Here is a 22,324-nt window from a genome sequence, read left to right as displayed (position 1 = left end):
GATTTTAATGCAGGCTTTTAATTTTCAACCAATCTGTCTATTGTTTATACTATATAAACATAGAAATTTATTTTAAAAAATACTTGTAGTAAGATTAACATAAAAAGATCAAAGATTATTAAAGCAGCAGGCTGCCTGAATGAAAAGAATCCTTGCTTTCCAACTAATATTCAGCCAACCAGCTGTAATAATGTGTGATCATTCTACAATACTCTTCCTAGTAGAAAAAAAATGTCTAAAATAATAATTAACTAAATTTATTTAGCTAATCAGATTACTAAGACAATATTTCACCTTGGTAACCAAAGCATATTTTCATGGGTAAAAGACACATTGCTTGAAAAAAGGGCAATAGATACCACAGTGTGAGGAACAAACAGCCATGGCACCCACCTTAATAAGATATAGGACCTCCTTTCCCTATGATAACTGCAGCAATCATATGGGACATACTTCCCACCATTGTACAATAGCAATCAATGAGATTTTGGACCATTCTTCCTGTAAGCATGTAATGAGGTCCTGGCCTGTTATGGGGTGGACATCCATTAACCTCACCTAACACTGCAGTGTTAGGTAACATCCCACATGTAGTAAGATTAACATAAAAAGATCAAAGTGTGGTGATGTTCAACCTCCACAAACCACGCAGCTACAGCAGCAGCCTTATGACATGGTGAATTGTCTTGCTGAAAGAGACAATGGTCAATTCCATAGAAATGACACAAAGTAATAAGCACTGCATTCCAGAATATTCAGATACTTCTGAGAATTCGATGTTCATGGTACCACAAACAAAGGTCTGAAGTCAAACCACGAAAAATAGGACCATACCACCACACTGTCACCTCTGAATTTCATAGTTAGGATTACACACTTACTAAGCCATGTGATTTATTTCAATGGACAGGCTAATGCAATCCAAGCAGATGGTTCTAGTTCTGTTTGACAAGGTTCTGATACATCTTCTGCTGGTAGGTGGCCTAGGGGGAATGGGTTAATAGAGGGTGGACGTACCTTCCAATGTGGACTGTTTTCTCCAGTCAGAAAAGTATAAGGATCTATTGTGTAATCAGGTGACAAGTGATAGATGGTGGTGTTAAAATCTGTAATTCGTCGGCTGTGTTATTGTTATATCCTTACTTTCATATAATGTTATTTCGTAAGTCGTATGTTCAATCTTATTATACATTAACTTACTCTCTAGAATCTATCCTTTTGCTTACTCAAAACTTCGTACAATCAAAGTCCTACTGGCTACTCTATTGTTATTGTCGCTATCTCTCTATATTATATCTTATTCTACCTCCATAATAACTCTCCTTCTAATCTATTGTCGTACTCCTAAAATACTAATTCAGATTTATTTCCTCTTCGGATATTGGCAAAATTTATATTTCGCTGCGCCAGCCAATATCCTATAACAGAAGAGACTCTTGTTCAGGGAAATAATTCAAAACTTAAAAGGATACACACAATAATTTATCTCACGATAGCACTGTGCAGATTCAGTTAGCAGTCGTAGACCGAATCTCACTTAAACGATTATATCTAAATTCCTTCCCGCCAAAAAAAAAGGTTCAATTTCATAAGTGGTGGTTTGAATTCGTAATCAGGCATAACTCAGGTATAAGGTACAAAGCATGTTTATTGGAAAAACATAAAACATTTTACAGTTATTTAAGTTTAAATACTCAATGGATCAAAATACACTCTAAGTTAAGGGTTATACTAAATCACAATGAATCAGAGCAAGTTAAATCGTTCAATTATGAAAGGACAAGATTAGGTTTAAGCAAAATACTACTACTATATAATTCCTTTCACAAGTTGCTCACAGAATACTTATTGAACACTTTCATTAATACTCTATCAATGATTACCTTAATTCTAAATTTCATTTAAGCAAGTCTAGCCATTCACAAATCACTGCCTATTTAACAACTCTTCTTTGTTCCACAAGGGCTTAATTAATTCAGTCAAATTCTCACTAAAAGTTCTCTACTAGTGTCCTTTAGTTACAACAGACACAAATTTCTTGTTCTTCTAAACAAATTTTTAACATAGAACGAAAACTCTTACATTACCGGATCCTTTCAGATTTCATGCTGCCATCTCATGTAGGTCTGGATTACCGTACTGCATATTCTTCGGCTGTCTTTGCGCCTGGCGATGTACTACGCTTTCTTCTAATCGTTTCCAACTGCTGCGTGCTGTCTACCGCTCCGCAGGAAACTTTCTCCAATGGGACATTCTGCTAAGGCCTGATTCCACATAAGCTGTCATATCGCGATCAGCTCCGCTTGAAAATCTTCAAGCATTCTCAAGAAAAGAACCTGCCATCCGTCATTACCGTAGCCGACCCACCACTCTCTCACGAATCCTCCGACAAACTCCCCCTAAAACTCGAATCCGGTACTCGAAGATCGAAAGGTCAAAAGGCCCCCTAAAACATCGTGCTTCGTCTTTTATTCGCCCTATTCGGGCGCCCTCTTTTCAATGCGGTTTTCACCCATGAACCCCATCGTTCATGCCCCTTGGGTGATTCTACACTCTCGCTAACCTGTCCGGTTACATTATTCTAGGTAGGCGCTCTGACGTCATATTTCCATGTAGGTATAGCCTCCATCGCTATGCTTGACTTGTACCGATTATACGCGATTATTCCGGATTACTATTATAAATTTTCTCAGAATTTCGCAAAGTACTAGACAGCTCACTTGGGAATTACAAATAACCTAAAAATAACTCTCACTATATCGCACACATGGACTATACATTATTACAAAACATAAAATAATACTTTATAATTATTAGCTGATGTGCAGATATCTCCTTAATAAGTAGTAGTTTGTCATGTTAAATCCTGAATAAAGAATTTACTTGTAAAGCTCTGCATTCAGGATCTAACAAAAGTCTCCCCTTACAAAAAAAAATTTTTCTTAAGATAAAATTTTCTTTAAGCATCTCTTATTGCAAAATTATTGTTTTCTAATTTTCTATAATATCTCCCTTTTGTTTCTCTCTCAATTCTCTGGGGATGAACCTTCCATTATTTCTGGGCCTTAGTACATATCTCGGCTCGGGTGACTGTATTGTTTCCTCATGATATGACTTAGTTTGCTCATTCTCATGATGTATATTCAGTGTTTCTTTTAACGTCTTGGACCTATTTATTCTCCATTATTTTACTCATAAAGCTTGCACAATCTTTTAGTAAGTGCGCACTCTTTGTAGCACTTGCTAAATTCCAACACAACAAACCACTTATAGCTTTTCTAAGCACAAAAGGGAAACAGAGGAAGTTTGTATAATCAAACTGCCGTTGATGTTGTATAATAACTTCATGTTTTCTGTACTTGTTCCGTCTCGGTCTGTTATAGGAATTTCTAGTTCTATTAACTATCTCGATGTAGTTTACCCCGATTGTTCTCGGACAATCCTCCCCTAAATTTTCTTCTTTAACACTTTGGTCATTTGCTAATCTTATACTTGATTTTTTTGTAAGTCTCAGATTGACTGTTCACTTCTGAAGTTGAAGCTAATTCAGAATCAGTCTGGACATCTGGAGACACTTCATTAACTCTGTCAGTTGGCATGACATTTCCTCTTCCCTGCATTCTTTCTTCAGGAGATCTCTCATTTCTATTTCTAACCTTAAGTTGCAAGAGAACTTGTGCCTTTCTAGAAAGTTAGTTCCTAAAATTATCTGAATGTGTAGGCGAGATGTCCTAGGGAGGACCAAGTATCTAACAACACGTCACAATGTGTTCCCTGAATCTTACCCTTGATTATCATTTTATTTCTTCATTGTTGTTCGTGACTTCTTTGTCTACCTTCATAATTATGAGGAGTTTGCCCAAACTTCGACTCATTTCTATTATTTCTCATGGAGGGTCTCCTGCTACTAAAACAATTACGAGCTAAATGCCCACGCTTGTTACAATAAAACATCTAGGAGGCTCCCTTCTGTCTCCTTGCTCATTATTTCTCTGCAATTGAGGTAAAGACACCTTGGGTTTCCGTTCTGACACTGCCACCAACCTTCGCATTACTTCTTCCAGACGGTTCAACATAGGCTGTTGAAGCCTTTCTATTTCTAGTCTAATTAATTCATTAGTCTTCTCTGGTTGAGGGATAGATGATCTTGAAGTCTTAACTGTGACTGCCGCCAGCTGTTTCAGTACAGCATCAAGGCGGTCCATTACGGGCTGTTGAAGTCGTTCAACTTCTTGCTTAATTATAGCACATACTTCTTCCATATTTGATAGCCCTACTTGTTTTGGGATGTTCAATTCATTTTCAGTCACTTGACCAACGTAGACTGACATTTCTCTTTCACTATCCTTTTGATCATTAGTCTTTCCTTCGTTTGTGCTAAATTCCTTCTCAGTTCTATTCTCGCTAGTGGAATTATTCACCTCTTTTATCACGTTAACATAGCTGGAAATCGATGCGGGACAAATGTCTCCGAGCATCTGTTCCTTTTCTTTTACAGCAAGCAAACATTCCTCAAGATTTGATATATCCTTTCCGTATGCTGTCTCCTTAAGATCTTGTTTCAATCCTGCCCTAAAGTGCTGGAAGAAGGCCCAGTTTAGGTGGTGCCTGTCGTTGTCCGAAACACTTAGTGTGTTGGCAAGATCTAACAACCCTGTTATGGTAATTGGACACGCTTTCTTTGTCCTTCTGTACCATTCTTTGGAGCTTCCACATATTCGGTCCCAGGTTCTTTACCCTTGAGAATTGTGAAATAAGGATTTCTTTAAATTTTACATAACTCCAGGTGTCTTTCAGAACCGGTGAGGAATGGAAATAGGTCTTAGCCTTTCCAACTAGCTTGCTGTATAGCAGAATGAGCAGTTGGAATTCACTCCACTGACCAATTCTTCTCAATTCCTCAATGTACTCGAAGAATGCAATCACGTCATCAGATTCATCACCCAAAAACTGAGGGAATACCTGTTTACGATTAATTGTTCTAAAAAACTCTGAGTCATCTAACTCTGAGCTTGTAGGTAGGGACATATCTGCATTCATCTTACAATTCAACACAATGTAATCTTCTTAAATTCTAATTATTCCAATATACATTTTATTGAGAGTGGGTTTGCTGTAAACCATGTTCAGAATAAATGCTGAATATGCTATTACTAATGACTAGTAATATATATACTTAGGTATTTGCCTTCATTATTAGCACTGTTTTTTTTTTTTTTTACCCATCAGTTTATCCCAACCTTTTCTGTAGATTCTTATAAGTTGCCTTTTCCTAATGCCTCAAAAATTTCCTCTACTTCTTCCCTATTGGCAGTGAGAACTGCATGACAAATATAATACATGGCATTTTGATTCCTTCCCCCCATACTGTTGAACTTGAAATTGTCTCTCAAAAATCATGTTTTTACTGTTAAATGCTATAGAATTTTACTTCATTCTGTGGTCTGAATAAATTATTTCATACCTATTATTTGGCAGGTTAATAATGAGAAATCATTCCATTCCCAATGTTCTGAGGAATTGGGAATGTAATTCCTAATGACTGAGGAAAAAACAAATTCTGAGTGCTTACTTTCATTTTTGCCACTATTTAGTGAAGGGTGATCATCCTCATCATTGTGAGCTTGAGATACATTTTGATGATCCATTACTCCATAATTTTTCTGAAAAAAATTATTCACAGTAATTATTCATCTATGAACATCATCACAACATCAAAAATTAGAGCACAGTCAAAGCAATGTATTTGTTATTGTTAACTGCTTCAAAGTTTAAGAAATTGTGATTTTTTTTTTAGGTGGGAGATAAATTTCATTGCCTGCTGTGAGACCACTGCTCTACTTATTGGAGGCCTGAAGTGGCATGAGAGAGTTCCATGTTTTGTTTCTAGAGCAGGGTTTCTGAACAAGGTTAAAAAAAAATATATATATATATATCAAACTGATAAAAAATGGGAAAAAATTCCTTAGCTCACCCATGGTACAAATGTACTATAGTTTTGCTACTGATCTTTCATATATTCTCACAAAAAAATTAACTAAATTTTGGGGGAAAAAATGCAACAGACTTTTATATTATAGAAATTTATATAATGATAAGTCAGTCAAAAATGATCCATGATTTAGATATTTGCCTAACTTCTGAAAAGATACTTCCTCACAAGCTTCTAAGGTGTTTGTCTGATCCAATCAATTCATCGCACTTTACAAATGAGACATCAAGTGTTATGGGAAAAATCAAAACTATTACACCACTGCTATGATACAATGGAGGAACAAAACTGGGGTCTTTGGAAATGGTATTAGATCCTAAACATTTAAATATTAACTCAGGCATCAACTTATCTGAATACATCTTAGCCTTCATCGGCAAAACAAATGCACATGAATGCATAAACACACACAGTGTTCTAAACAATGCCATATACAATTAGAAATATTTTAAAATAATATTATGTGGTTGGCTACGGACTCATCTGTAACCACATAATAGTTGTATCTTTGTTAATCCTTACTGTTTTTTGGGTACTAGTTTGTAAGTCTACACCTGAAGAAATCCTGTGCAATTAGGACGAAATGCCTTGCTGTCAATTAAAATAAATGTTATCTTATTCTCGTGTTCTGCCTTATAAAACCCCCAAAAACTTATCTACTAATAGCCTACTGCTGACCGGAAACCTTGCTGATAACATAAACAGTTAATTAACACATATTTTGTATGGTATGTTTATATACTATATTCTTATAATAAAGTAAGCTAGAGAAAAGAAAATCATAAAGAAGTGAAAATGCATTTACAGTACAGTACTGTATTTATCGATACTGTAAGTTTACATTATCTGTTTACAAGATGAATTGTATGTCTGTCAGTACCTATGTCAATATTGTCTTATAGATACAAAACACTGTAGATATCATACATCTTGCTAACACTAGACATCCAAAATGAAAAGATAATGTGAAAAAGAAATTATTCATATTTATTTACAGGTATAACGATTTATGCATTGATAATGAAGCAGAAGCAATATGACTGATTTATAGTAGCCTAGTGCAATCGATACAATTGCTTCATGGTAGCCTAGCCTATACACTAATGAATGGTTATAATTATTTTATTTTATGATAATAAATGAATTTAACTAATTAATAACAGTTAATTTTATGCAGTTATGATTTAATACTGCATCTTTACGTTTTTTTACATTTCTCTCAACTGCAAATGGCCTAAGTATTTCTGTGCAAAAGCTTTGATAAATTTTAACTTTTTATAATAGATTTATGTATACTTTATGGTTGTAAATGATAAAATAGACTAGTATCTACATATATTTTATGTATTCATGACATACCTAACTTTTTCTTAATTTTTTCAATATTTCTTACATAGTTCGTCTGAGTTTATTCCAATTGCTGCAAATCTCCAAAAATTTTTCCAATATATTTATTAAAAAAGCTCATGTATAAGTGGATCCGCACAGTTCAAACCAGCATTCTTCAAGGGTCAACTATGTGTGTAACCCATCAATAAAACTTGCATTTGCCAATTAGTTTTTCTACATTTATACAGAATTGAATTCTTCCATTAACACTCTGAACTGGTGAAATGCTTTTCGTATAAGCCAACTTTACTGAATATATTAATATATATATATTCTCCTTTTCAAGCTACACAAATCAATTAATATAGTGAACAATCAAGAGCCTATTTATGGCCAACAGCATTCATGAAATAAGTTATTGCTTTTTTATTTTTATTTATTTAGTTTCAAAACACTAATAAATGGTGAATTTTTTTTGAGTATATGAATATTTTAAGTTGTGCAATCAAGCAGTGTGTGTCAAGAATTTGCAACTTTGTAAATTTGACTTAGATTTTCAAAGTGAAAAATGAAAAACTGAGTTGTGCCTTGGTGATAGGACATGTTTTTTTATTATTATTATTAGATGACACCTCCAGGGAGTCCAATAACTCATCGAGGGAGGGCACCTACTCTATAACTCCACCTCAATCCACCAACTACAACTACTCTACAACTCCACCAACTCCAACGTCATCTACCGCCCAACACCACCAGTATTTTCACAGACAATCACAAACATCCATGCCCACGGCGGGATTCGAACCCGCAGGCTAAGGTGTCATTTAGGGAAGTCAACATGAGGAATTTTGCGAGATGTGTGCGTGTGTGTTTGTGTGCACTTCAGATGTACTCTTTACCAAGAATGAATGGTTTGTGATCCCTAATTTATTTTTTTATTATATTTTTTGTTACACTATTGTTCATCTGAAGCAAGTAGATTTTCATTAATCACTGCTAATAAAATATAAAAAGTATGCACGCAGTTGTGGCAGGTATGATTTGAATGAACAGGATACATAATAAAGGAGATCACAGAATCAAAAAATGAGAAACAAGATGAATGATAATGTTATTTAGAAGAAATAGATATTTTACACTGATTTTAAATAAATTTCATAACATGTATATCAGAGTGTCTGTAGCTCAGTCACTTTCAACACTGTCCTTTGGTTGAAAAAACCTGGATTCACATTCTTTCAAGGACATCAAGATCTGTGAACCATGAACAGATCCATGCGTGGATCTGTTCATGGAAAAATTAGAAAATGACATCCTATCAAAAATAACTCCGAAACCATCAGTCTGGTGGAGATATGTAGACGATGTGTTTATCGTTTGGAAAGACACGGAAAATGCCTTAAACGAGTTTCTTCAAAAAATAAACTCTTTCCACCAAAAAATTAAGTTCACATTAGAAATAGAAAACAACCATCAATTACCTTTTTTAGATGTATTAGTAAAAAAAACAGGATAATGGACAAATCAAGCTCACAATCTACCGCAAACCTACAGACACTGGATGTCATCTTTATTTTAAATCTACACATCATTATGCACAAAAACTTAGCATCATACATATGCTCAAAAACAGAGCAATAAATATCATCACAGAAGAAAAAGATCTATTTGATGAGCTCTCATTTATATCAAAAACTCTATCCAAAAATGGTTATCCACAAAATATAATTCAAAAGATTCTCTATGGAAAGAGCCCACAGCGACAACCTCAAGTGACACAGTACACATCGTCCAACGTCATACCTTATGCATCCACCAAAATAGCAAAAATCATGAAGTCTTTCAACATCAGGGTTGCCTTTAAACCTATTTTAACTACACGGCACAAATTAAGATCTCCTAAGGACAGCATCGCTTTCTACAAATACACAGGAATATACAACATCCCATGTTCCTGTGGACTGAATTATGTAGGCCAAACATCATGAAGCATAGAAATCTGAAAAAAAGAACATATCGGAGATGTCAACAACAACAGAACAGACACCTCAAGATTAGCTCATCATTGCTCAATTTCAAACCATTGCATTGATTGGGACAACAGCTCCATGCTGTGCATTGAAGAAGACTTCAAATGTAGAAACTTTAAAGAAGCTGCAGTGGTACTCCGTATAGGAGACAATCTCAATAGAAATCAAAGCATGATATTAAAAGACATTTGGAAAAGCTTAATAAATTCACTATGTTTAGCAGAACTAAATTATGCAAAAAACTATAAAACTTGATCTACTAACAACGATTAATTCTCCAGGCTTTATGCTCTGAATGTCATGCGTCTTTTTCCAATTTTTTTTTTAACTGATTTTAAGGTCATTACTGCATTCTTCTGTTGTAGCATTTAATGTTAATGTAACCATTCTCGTCCTGAAGAAGTCAGACAGACCAAAGCTGGCGAAAGTGGTTGACGATTGTATACAAATATTTATAAAGAATCATAGTCCAAAAAAAAAAATCCAAAGATAATGTCTCATTTAATATAAAAAGGAGGATCAAATATCAACAATAAAAAAAAAATACACTTACTTCATCGGTCCTGCTACAAGTTCAAAGATTTGTTTGCCAAAGCTTTGCTCCATTGTCTAAACCTGAATCAGAATGCCTTTCCTTACAAGATAATATGGGAAAGTCTCACTGAAGTCAGGCATCAGTAATAATTTTTTTTTTGTTTTAAATAACCTAATGTTTCTCTTAACCATATGTATTGTTCTATGTATTCAGAATGCAGCTCTTACTGTTTTAAATAATCCATTTGTTTGCATTTTACCTTGTACTAGTCTTATGCCACTGATAATGACATTTAATTTTCAGGTTGAAATATCTCGCTATTAAAGGTTAATGTTTTATTCATTCTTATCCTTGTTCCTTGTGTTATTGTCTTACATTTATAGCACATGTATCTCTAAAAAAATCAGTTCAGTCTAATGATTTTGAGGGGGGGGGGGGAATCTCTGAGTGCTGGTAGATCGATGACTTGTCTAAGGCAAGGCTAAGAATTACTATTTTCCAATCCTTATACTTTTGCACAATAGCCATCCTATCTATCAGTCAGATGTCTTAGGACTTTAGGCTTCTAGTCTACTATCTTTCACTTATTTATTGTGTGTGTTATTACAATTCTTGCATTGTATCTCAGTTTCTGATAGACAAAATATTGGAACCATTAAGTCCAAGTTTAATTCTTTCAATGTGCTGTTTTCATTCCATTAAACTTTAGCATGAGTTAGAAACTTATCAAATGTCAAAAATTAACGTATAAATTTTAAGTCCCTTATGTACACATGTTCTATTTCAATCTTCTAGTTAAAGAAACTGCTCAGTTACTCCAGTCAGATAAATAGTGACCTACTGTATTAAACAAGTTTACCACTTACTGTCTGCTGGTGGAGTTTTTCCCTCATTTTCTTTTGTTCTTCCTGTAGCTGTAACCTCATTTGAGACAATTCAGTCATAATTTGTTGACGTGATGCTATAACATTAAGAAACAATTACTTCTTTTAATAAACATCCCTATATTTTTCAAAATCTAATATGTCAGTTCAATAAATGTAAAGTTATTCACTTCAGTGTGATTAGATATCCAATGTCATATTATATTGGTGGGATTATGCTTGAAGAAAGTGATGAGGCTATGGATCTTGGAGTGTTAGTATATAGGAAGTTGAAGTTCAGAGCCATGTAGCAAAGATTGCAAATACAACTAAAAAGATAATTGCACTGCTGAAACGAATGTTCACATGTAAAGATGAGGATGTCATTTTGCCTCTTTACAAGGGCTTGATAAGACCTCACTTGGACTATTGTATACAGGTCTGGTCTCTTGATTTTTGTTGTGATTCTGATATATTGGAGAGAGTGCAAGGCTTCAGTGCTCTCTTTAAACAAACGTTCAAACTTGTGGCAGTATCAATAGAGAAATTGTGTGTTTCAGACTACAGGATTCATTATGGAAAATGAATTATAGAAAATGAATCCTGTAGTCTGAAACACATAATTTCCCATGCACATGGAAGGAAGAATTGGCCTTCCAATTCCTCCTTCCATGAAACTTCCCCAAGTGAACAAGAGGACACAATTTGGAGTGAAGTGGATGACAAACAATATTAAACAGGAATTGCATGCAAAAAAAGAGGCTATGGAAGAGATATAAAGAGACAGGTGAAGAGAGGATGCATGAAGAGTATAAGACACAGGCCAGAAGAGTGACTAGTATGGTAAGGAAGACGAAACTGGAATATGAGAGGAGATTGGCCCTAAAATCCAAAGAAAATCCTAGGGAATTTTTTAGCTATGTGGCCAGTAGGAAGACAAATGACTGTGGAAGAATGATATTATGGGATAAAAATGGGAATAGAGTGACTGATGCAGAGGACATAGTGGAATTATTCAATGAACACTTTATTGGAGTATTTCATCCTGGAGGAGTCAGTTTTAATGCTAGAGGGATTGGGCAGGTTCGAGGTTTAGAGGTACAGGAGGAGAGTGTGTTACAAATACTGAGTACTCTGGATGTCAATAAAGCTGTGGGACTGGATGGTATTTCACCACAAGTTTTGAGAGAATAGGGAACTGACAATGCCTTTGACCTGGCTTTTCAATGAAAGTCTGGCTGCAGGAAAGGTGCCCATGGAATGGAAGGAAGGTAAGATAGTGCCATTGCATAAGGACGGTAGTAGACTGGAAGTGTCTAATTATAGGCCAGTTTGTGTGTCATAAGTAGTTAGTAAGATCTTGGAGAAAGTAGTGAAGGACCGTATACAGCATTGGGCAGATGAGGGTAATGTTATCTGTGAAAGTCAACATGGATTTGTGAAGGGGCACTCTTGTTTTAGCAATATGCTAGCCTTTTATGACAAAGTTACAAGAGTTACAAGAGCATTAGATGAGGGAAAGGCATATATTGCCATTTTCTTAGACTTAGCAAAGGCATTTGACAGGGTGCCACATGATAAGCTGATATTTAAGTTGCACATGGGTCTGGATGTCAGATTGGTCAACTGAATTCAGGATTGGCTGTCCAACAGGTATCAGAGAGTTGTGTATGGTGGGACAGTTTCAAGGAAGCAGAGGGTTACAAGTGGGGTCCCACAGGGCTCAGTACTGGGAACTATTGTTTAACCTTTATATCAATGACATTGTCAGTGGATTGCAAGGGGATATTCAGTTGTTTGCTGATGATGTGAAGCTGGGAAGGGTTATTAGTAATAGTGCAGATGCAGCAGCCCTGTAAGAGGATTTGAATTAGCTAGATAGATGGGCGAATGAATGGGGGTGTCGGTTTAATACAGCAGGTGTGGGAAACATTGATGGGACACTGCATACTCTATGGGAGGAGTTATACTGGAGGAAGTAGGGGCGATAAGAGATCTGGGGGTTGATGATTGAGAGAAACCTGAAATTTAGTGGACATATTGCAATGGTGGTGAAGGTAACACAGAGAATTGCTGCAATAATGAGAAGGACGCTGACCTGCAGAGATAAAACAGTTATAATTCCGTTGTATAAGACCCTGATCAGACCACACTTGGACTATCGTTCTCAGATTTGGTCCCCAGGATTTGAAGGGGATAAATTAACTGTGGAAAGGGTACAAAGGCGGATAACAAAGATGGTTTCAGGACTGTACAATGATAGTTATGTGGACCGGATGAGGGAATGCAGAGTTTGGTGGATAGAAGAAGGAGAGGTGATATGATTATGACTTTTAAACTGTTGAGAGGTGGTTACAGGGTTGACACTGGGAAGTTCTTTTGCTTAGTTGAACAGCAGGAAGGAGTCATTACAATGGGCCATCCCTGGGAGTTACGAAAGGAAACTGTGAGAAAGAGGGTGAGGAGTGATTTCTTTGCATGGAGGGTGGTTGAACCATGGAATGCATTGCCTGATGGAGTGGTGAGAGCGAGAACGGTCAATGAATTTAAGGAGTGGTATGATAGACTTTTTGTTTCTTAGGAAGGATCTCCCATGATGATTCTTTTGACTCCATGGAGGCCTGAATAATAATAATAATAATAATAAATTATGCAGACAACTACCATGAAATACTGTGGATACTTGATTGATATCAGCCACAGGATACTGTGGTTGATATAAATTCTGTGTTATTCTCAAGAAAACACCATACTTGGATTTACTCCACAACACTGAACATAAATTATCCAAGAGTGTTAAAAATGACATCAGGATTATGGAATACTGATTATGAAGACAGATTGAGAATTTGTAGATTGTAAACAGGAGAAAGAGGGGGGATTGAGACTTACAAACTTTCAAAGAGTCATACAGGATTTCAATTGATGGAATTTTTCAATTTATGGAGGGTAAGGAAAGGACAAGAGGGCATCCTTGGAAGCTGAGAATGAATGCCGCTAAGAAGGGGACAAGGGCTAGATTTTACTCTCATAGGGTGGTGTGTGATTGGAATGGATTGCCATTGGATGTTGTGAGTGCAAGCAGAGTGAATGAATTCAAGAATAAGTATGATAGCTTGTGCATGTAGTATGTGGCTACCCTCGATGAGTCCCTGACTTCCTGGAGATCTCTCTTAATAATAATAATATTAATACAGAGAGAATGGAGGGATGAAAGAAAGCTTTAAATATATATATATATATATATATATATATATATATATACACACACACACACACACACACAAGATATAACTGATTTACGCGGCTGAGAGACATATTTTTTTGAAATGGATTAAATGACTATAAGTCGAGATAAAAAATCAGAAACACTATTTTAAGTAAACTGCACAACTAAATTTAAATAATCTAATATCTTCTTCATTTCCCTCTTCACGAATGTACCTACAGAAGAAGTTCCTACCTTGTTAAAAGATAAATTATCAAAAAAAGTAATTTCTTTATTAACTCACTGTGCTAATTCTGGTTATTTACAGTTTGAAGACACTATTTACAAACAAAACTTTGGTTTAGCCATGGGCAATCCTTTATCACCCATACTACCAAATTTATATTTAGAATCTTTTGAAGAAAAAGCTATCTCTTCATTCCCATTGAAATCTAGATTGTGAAAAAGATAGATATAGATATATATATATATATACACAGGGTGTTCGGGATAAATTTGACAGTTTCGTAAGGAAAAAGAAAATCTTCTTTGTATCTATTAAATTTAATGAATTGACAAAAAAACATTACAGGCAGAGTTAATTACAATACTATCAACAAGATTTACTCAAAATAACCACCATTAGCATCGATCACAGCTTCAATTCTGCTTCGGAACCTCGAACAAGCTGATGCTACAGTCTCCCTGGGAAGGGCTGCAAAAACTGTTTTAATTTTATCCATTAACTGGGCTTTTGTATTACTGGAAGTGCGATTGGTGTCTTTTTCAACTGCGCCCCATACAAAATAATCCATGGGGTTAAGGTCTGGGGAGTTTGGAGGCCAAACATTTGGACTGGTGAAGTCGTAGAAATTTTCAGACAACCATTTTTGACTTTTCCCAGAGGTGTGGCAAGGGGCCGAATCCTGCTGCCATACATACGGCCTACCATTGGCTACCCTTGTTATCCAGGGCTTGACTACAGTTAGCAACTCCACGAACAAAGCCCGAATTCCAATGCCAGGGTTCTTCAACACCTGTTCCTGCAGATTTGCGAGGAATTCTGCTGTATGAATGCAATCAGATCGTCTGCTAGGGATCTTTCTTCTTGCTACATCCTCGTAGTCACCATTGCAAGTCTCTAGTTCATGCCTGATTGTTTTTACTGTATTCAGGGAGCATTGGGCAGCAGTCGTAATATCCTTATTTTGATGGCGGGCACGAATCATCATGATACAAGTTATTCTCTTCCATGATTCAGGTGGGTTCCAGCTATCCATCCTTTCTGACATCTTGTATATGAATGAAGAAGGGTCCAAACTTTTAAATGAAGAGAAGTGTGTGTTAATACATGTAACTTACGGAAAAATATAATTAATTATAAATATGTCAAATTTATCCCGAACACCCTGTATATATATATATATATATATATGACATCTTCCTAATCTGGAGTCATGGACCTGAGTCGTTAAGGAATTTTATAGACCACCTCAACAGTCACCCCAAAAATCCAATTTACTGCAGAATTAGAGATCGATGGCTCTCTTCTGTTCCTAAATGTCAAACTCACTTGTGTATCTGAGAAATTAAAAATCTATTTACAGGAAACCCACTCACACCAATGGATATGTCCATACACTGTCTCATCACTATTCACCTCAAAAACTTGGTATGATTTCTACACTAGGCAAACATGCTTGCTTCCTCCTCTGTGAAGAAGATGATATTAACAAAGAACTTCAATTTCTTTTTACAATTTTTTAGCAAAATGGTTATTCAAAACAAACAGATAATAAGCTACTATTTAATCTACCTCCTCACCATATTGAAGATAGAAATAATGAAAAAGACTACATATCCTTACCATATATCAGTTCCGTTTCAACAAAATTAGCCAAAGTTCTTAAAAATATATAACATCCAGACTTCTTTCACTCCTCTACTAAAACTTCCTTGATGCCCAAGCAAAAACATAACAACCTGAAAATATCCCAGCGTTTACCATATTTTGTGCAACTGCAACATGCCTTATTTTGGCCAGATGGAAAAATCTATTGAATTATGTCTAGAGGAACATAAAAGAGACATCATATATGGCAGAACCAGAGCAAGTGCTCTGTTGAACCACATATTGAATTCTGCTGATATTAACGGCAAAAACCTTGTCATTCATCCAGTCATATGGAATAAATCGGAAAATATCTTTTGATGCTATGATGAACTGGAAAGAACTGTAGAATCTAAAGAAATCATCCTCCATCCAGTACATCAACCCTAACCTCAGCTATAATCTGTCACTCTCATTGCGCTGCTATCTAACTAGGATAGATTTTTTTCTCTCACAAGATTTGTTGGTATTGTACACCCACAGTTCACAGAACTGGGGCTGGCAATGTGCCAAGAATAGTCAATTCATGCTGAAGGGGAGAGAGAAGTAAAAGATGTATGAATTGGTCACTAACACGCGAAACATTTGCTTTATATGTAAATTTTCCAATGCTTGTACAATACTGTTCTACAAACAAAATAGTTACCACTTTAAGAACTAGAATTTTCATAAAAGAAAAGCTAATTTTCCAACATATAATAATGAACATCCCACGAAATGCATCGATTACCCTAATATCGGAATGGATTCTCCTTCTTCTGATATGCGCAGAAATGTCGAAGGATCTCACATCTGTGGGCATACAGTAGTTCCCTCTTGTTATGCACCCGCAGAAGTCTTCTAGAAGATGGACCTAGTAGGGCAGCTTGCTTAAATTAAAATAGTGTTTCTATTTTTTTTTTTTTTTATCTCTCGGCTTATAGTCATTTAACCTATTTAAATATATATATATATATTTTATTTATTTATTTTTTCTAAAAAAACACCTTGCTTTCACCCTCTTGCAATTAAGTGGCTAACTTGCAGTACAACTCAGACTTCAAAGTTATTTCTCATTGTTCATATTCCATTACAACAAAATTAGTCTTAATTGACAAAACAGGCATTTGAAATGATCAGCAGTCCCCTAATGTGATTACTTAAATAAAGAAATACTTGCTGGCCTGGTTGGCCGAGTGGTCAGCATATCCGCTCTCTAGCCAAAAAGCTGCAGGTTTGAATCCCGCCGTGGGCATGGATGTTTGTGATTGTCGGTGAAAATCTAGTGGTGATGGAGGGTAAATGCCGTTGGTGTAGATGATGATGGTAGTTCCGGTTGGTGGAGACAGAGTTGTAGAGTAGGTGCCCTCCCTCAATGAGTCTTTGGACTCCCTAATAATAATATAATATTATTATTATTAGGCAGTCAAATATTAATAATAAAACTGGGAATTAAATTGAACCTCCTGTTCTAATATATATTCTTTAGCTTCTTTCCATCCACAGGTGGATATAGAGCCCCCCCCCCCGTTAACTTTGTATTTTGTCTTTAACCAATGTCGAACAACTCTTGTGAAACCTTTGTAGATCATACGTCCATCTTGTTCTTTGGCAACGTTGTTTAATTTTGTCCACCTTTCATCTGGGAAGTCTACTAATATGACTAACCAATCTCCATTTACATGCTTTACAACACTTCACAATATCTGCCTATTACAGTCATTTTTCTAATTCCAGTATTTCTTATTCTATCACTTTTTTTTATGTGAAGCATTCTTCTATCTAAGGTTCTTTGATTCAAAAGCAACTTGTCTGTCTGTTTTATAGTTGTTGCCCTGTTTCACTTCCATGGGTAAACAATGGAATAATGCATATATTGAAGAGCTTTCTTTATACAGATAATCCTTATACAGCCAAAATGCTTGATTTCATTGTATGATTCTTCTAATTATTTATCTTGTTTTTCCTTCATGGCAATATATATATTTCCCATACAACAGATATGGAAACGATCTAGACAATTATAAAAAGATGTGTTTCACAAAAGCATTTTTGCAGTAAAAGCTGAATTTTTTTCACTTGGTTGTAAATTACTACAAATATTATTACTGAAATACTCTGGACTCCAATATCTATCTCTAATCCAGAGTTGTTCTTCTGGTTCTCATCTGCCATACGGCCACGGGAGGGTAGCTATATGCTACCATTCTAGGGAGAGATGATTATGAGCAAGGTGGTTTCCCGTTGCCTTTCTTGCAGTAAGTATTTATGACTGTAACCTGTGTGTTCACGGGGGCCGGTTTGCCTGCTTGCGGGATGAAAAGCAACAGATAAACTGGCGGAAAAAACCCTGCTGCCCACGCCCAAGACCGGCTAACTTGGCTATGACTGAGGAAGATCCTTAAGCTCCTCACGTCGTAGACGGGAATCGAACCTAGGACACTCCTTCCCCAGGCATATGGTTGCAAAGCGCAAAGCCACCAGGCTAACCGCGCGGACCCAGAGTATTCCAGAGTATTTTAGTAATAAGGTGTGACACCTTTGACTACATGTATATGGAAATATAACTTCTGCATTATTTCAACTTTGGTATCACTTCTGGGTCTGGCTTCCACTGACGAGACCTCAATAAAGGTCGAAACCGGTGTGGATAGTGGCCCTTACCATAATGCATAGCATTTTACATGTCTGTAAGGATATATATTGTTTAGCATTATGGGATACCAAGGCAATCAATGAGAAGTCATTAGCCTCTATATATACAAGTAACCCAGTCATGAAGTTACTTCACAAGCAAACTTTGTTTGCTTACACTTGGATAAAGGATGAAACCAAGAATATAATTCTTGGCATCTTTATTTTATTTGCAGTGAAAGCATTATCACAGCAACTGAACATTTATGGCTTATGTCCTCTAGATAGTTTGTTTAATGCTATTTGTAACATATAGTTTTGGTATACATGTGTTTGGGCAGATGGAACTATTATGTGATTATTATACGAAACCTGCTATTGTCCATAATGAATTCTCAGACTCATTACATCGTCACTCCACACCACAGAGCACCAACATGATCTACTGCCCACAAGGCTTGAAAAATTTGCTTGTCTGCAACAAGTGAGAATTTTTAGTTGACAAGTAACAAGATTAGAACAGGACTTTCAATTTAATTGCCAGTTTTATTTAAGTAACTCCATAAACAGTTTTTTGTGTGTTTACTTTAGTTATCACATCCATTAGGGGAATGCTGATAATTTCAAATGCCTGTTTTGTCGATTAAGACTAATTTTGTCATAATGGAATATGAACAATGAGAAGTAACTTCAGTCTCAGTTGTACTGCAAGGTAGCCAGCTGATTGCAACACAGCAACCTAAAATAGACAGGTAGTAGACAGCAATAATTAGATTATTTCTTATCCAGTGATAGAATATGCAGAATTTGACCATTTAAAGTGGATATTAAAATTTGGAAAGTTCAGAACAAATGGTTAGTTTCCCAAATATTTCATTTATATTGATTTTAATCTACATGGTTTTTGATTGTTTCTTAACTCCCACCATGCATATGATATCACTGGCCCTGTCCACCTGAAAATGTTTTGAAACCAATCAGAATTCAGAAATGCACTAATGTCATTATATGTGTAAACCTAAATGTTTTATTTTACAGAGGTCTTATGATACTCAATGTTTTAAATGTTTGCGTAAATAATGACAGAGAAGAAATTGGTTGCTTTTTTTAACATAAAAGTAATTCAAGTTGGAAGTTAACATAAAAGTAATTCAAGTTGGAAGTTAACATAAAAGTCATAACAAATGTTAAAAATGATAAAAAAAATGATAAAAGTTTTAACATAAAAGTTATAACAAATGGTCTTGCATCACTTATAAAATGCAAGAAGTTTTTTTCCTTCAAGAATGGTAAACACACATATACGTAAGTAGTTAACATATTTGTTTCAGCACTGGCAGTTAGGTTTAAAATTATCCATAACACAATCAAAAGCTTATAAACTGAATAGATCCTGGAATAAACACATGACTATGATATATTAAGCAAATATAATAGAGTACACCCAGGCAAATATACGACAAGTCAGATATTTGCCTGAATGGTGTGGCAGCGCAAACGTTTTCACACCCTGACTGCCTACACTATATGATCCACTGACTGCATTGCACTGCATCATCTAGCATCTATATGTCATCTTTAAATTGGATGAGTTTTCTGAACAATGTGTTTATTTTCTGAGGGAAAAAAAAAATCCCAAGTTTAAGATAAAAAATCCCAATATCTTTGCATGAGACCAGTTAACTCAGCTTATGTTGAAAAAGCCATATAAAGATTCTTCGTGTCATGAGAAGAATCCAAACTAGCTCTTTTTACAGCTGAAGACATATCTTGTTATTCTAACTGCACTATGGAGGCCACTATATAATGCATTTGTTGTTGTTGTTATGATCCATCGAGTCGTTTCCGACTCCTGGCAACTCCACAAACATACACTCTCCATTCCGATCTGTCCCTGACCATGTCTGTCAGAACCTCCAAGCGCACTCCAGTTGCTTCTTTAACTCCATCCACCCATCTAATTCTTGGTCTTCCTCTTCTCCTGCTTCCATTAACTTTAGCAAGCATCATCATCTTCTCCAGACTGTCATTTGCTCGCATAATATGTCCGAAGTATGACAATTTTTGCTTGATGATCATAGCTTCAAGGGAGCAATCTGGCTTTATTCTGTCTATCACTGATTTACTGGTTTGCTTTGCAGTCCATGGTATTCTTATAAGCATCTCCAAACTCATAACTCAAATGCATCTATCTTCCTTCTTTCACTCTTTCTCAGGGTCCAACTTTCACATCCATACAGCACCACAGGGAATACCATTGCTTTCATGATTTTGATGTTTGTTGTGAGGCCAATATCTTTAAAGATCTTGCTTAAATTTGTCATTGCTTTTTTTCCCCAAGTAATAATCTTCTTCTAACTTCTTCGGTACAATAACCATCTTTATCAATCGGGATCCTAGGAACACAAAATTGTTAACTGCTTCCATTTTCTCCCCATCTACTTCAAAATCATTAAGTTCACATGTTGCCATATAATGCATTACTTACACGTTATCAACGTTTTTGGAGTTCCCTGCTCAAGCAACATATTAAAATATTTATTTTCAAAAGAAGATACGCAGCATGGTAAAGAACTTTGATTTAGTATCCCATCCTACAATGCTCGCCATACTTCTAATATAGTCAGCCAGCATCTACAATATGAAATCAAAGATATCTTGCTCACTAATTGTCCTATTCTGAACATCTTCATCTATTGCTTGCCGATTCATCTTCAACTACTTATTCACCTGATTCAGGACTTAGGCAATCCCAAGACTTGAAAGAAAAAAAAAGTGTACGTAAAAGAAAAATAAGACCACAATCAGTTTTTTAGATAATGTATTAGGAATAGCAGCTGATGACATTTCTGACCTCTTAACAAAGGATATAGGATGCAAGTTTGACAAGTGTTTCTCCAATATCAGAAAAGTTGAACACCTTGGTAATAAGATCCAAGAGACTCAAGACCCATGCTTCTATTCATCCTGCTATTCAGAGTAAAGAAAAGATGTTCAGACTTTAGTAGAGGGATTAGATGTATTTTTTTGGGATCAGCAAAATTCATCTTCAAGTCTATCTGCAGACTCAGGCGGCCCCAAGACTTGCCAGCAAAAAAAAAAGTATACATACAAGAAAACTAAGATCAGAGTCAGTTGTAGATAGTGCAGAAAGAATATCCACTAACTGTATTCCTGATCTGAAAATTACTGTTTATTAAATCTACCAGACTGCATTCCCTGTGGAATGCTGCTTCAGGGAGAGAGAGACATTCACATGGATGATTTTGTGTTCCTTGCTTCTCAACATCTTTGACAGTCAAAGATGGCAAGAAGTAAAGGAAAAAAAGTCTGGTCTAGCCTTCTGTACAAAACTAGAAATTCAAGTAAGCTTCTGACATATCCTCCCACCCTCCACCATCATCCAATACAATAAAAATCAAGACCTAGGTCTGGTTCTCTCTCATCAAACAATGTACAAGGATAATATGAACATCATATTTTTCATTGCAAACAATACCTCACATGGGATTTTGCTACATGAATAAATCTGTGTAATCATTTAATCATTTTGTTTTGTAAAAACATGAAACTGGTAGAATTAATAAACAGTTTTTTTTAACTGTTTCTATGTGGCTAATTGTGGAACCTCTGATAAAGGAGTGTACAGGCTACTATGACAGCATTACATCATTAAGTTTACATTATTATTGACTTCTGACCAACACTTTATTCTCCAAATCAGTTTACTACTTGTCAGCACTCCAATATTGTTGTATCTATCATTTCGTGTTAAGCCACTTCTAACTGAATTAATCCATCTAGTTCTTGGTCTTCTTATGGATCTTTTTCTTGACATCTTGACATCTAACACCTGTTTTGCT

At 35.7% G+C, this 22,324-nt stretch overlaps 1 protein-coding gene across 7 annotated transcripts in view; it reads right to left on the bottom strand.

Moving 5' to 3' along the window:
- Nucleotides 1-22,324, bottom strand: part of LOC150095252 (uncharacterized) — a 542,725-nt gene that overhangs the window by 53,621 nt on the left and 466,780 nt on the right. For all 7 annotated transcript variants that reach the window (XM_090410531.1, XM_090410526.1, XM_090410528.1 and 4 more), the window contains 2 exons: nt 10,753-10,847; nt 5,573-5,663 (listed from right to left, as the gene is read on the bottom strand). In XM_090410531.1, coding sequence (XP_090266657.1) covers nt 5,573-5,663; nt 10,753-10,847 — 186 coding nt within the window. The remainder of the gene's footprint in view (nt 1-5,572; nt 5,664-10,752; nt 10,848-22,324) is intronic.

This window comes from Typopeltis vanoorti, chromosome 20 (genome assembly GCF_054136105.1).
Source record: "Typopeltis vanoorti isolate ZY-2024b chromosome 20, IOZ_Tvanoo_1.0, whole genome shotgun sequence".
NCBI lineage: Eukaryota > Metazoa > Arthropoda > Arachnida > Uropygi > Thelyphonidae > Typopeltis > Typopeltis vanoorti.
Note: the sequence above shows the minus strand (reverse complement) of the source record. Positions and strands in the feature narration are given on the sequence as shown.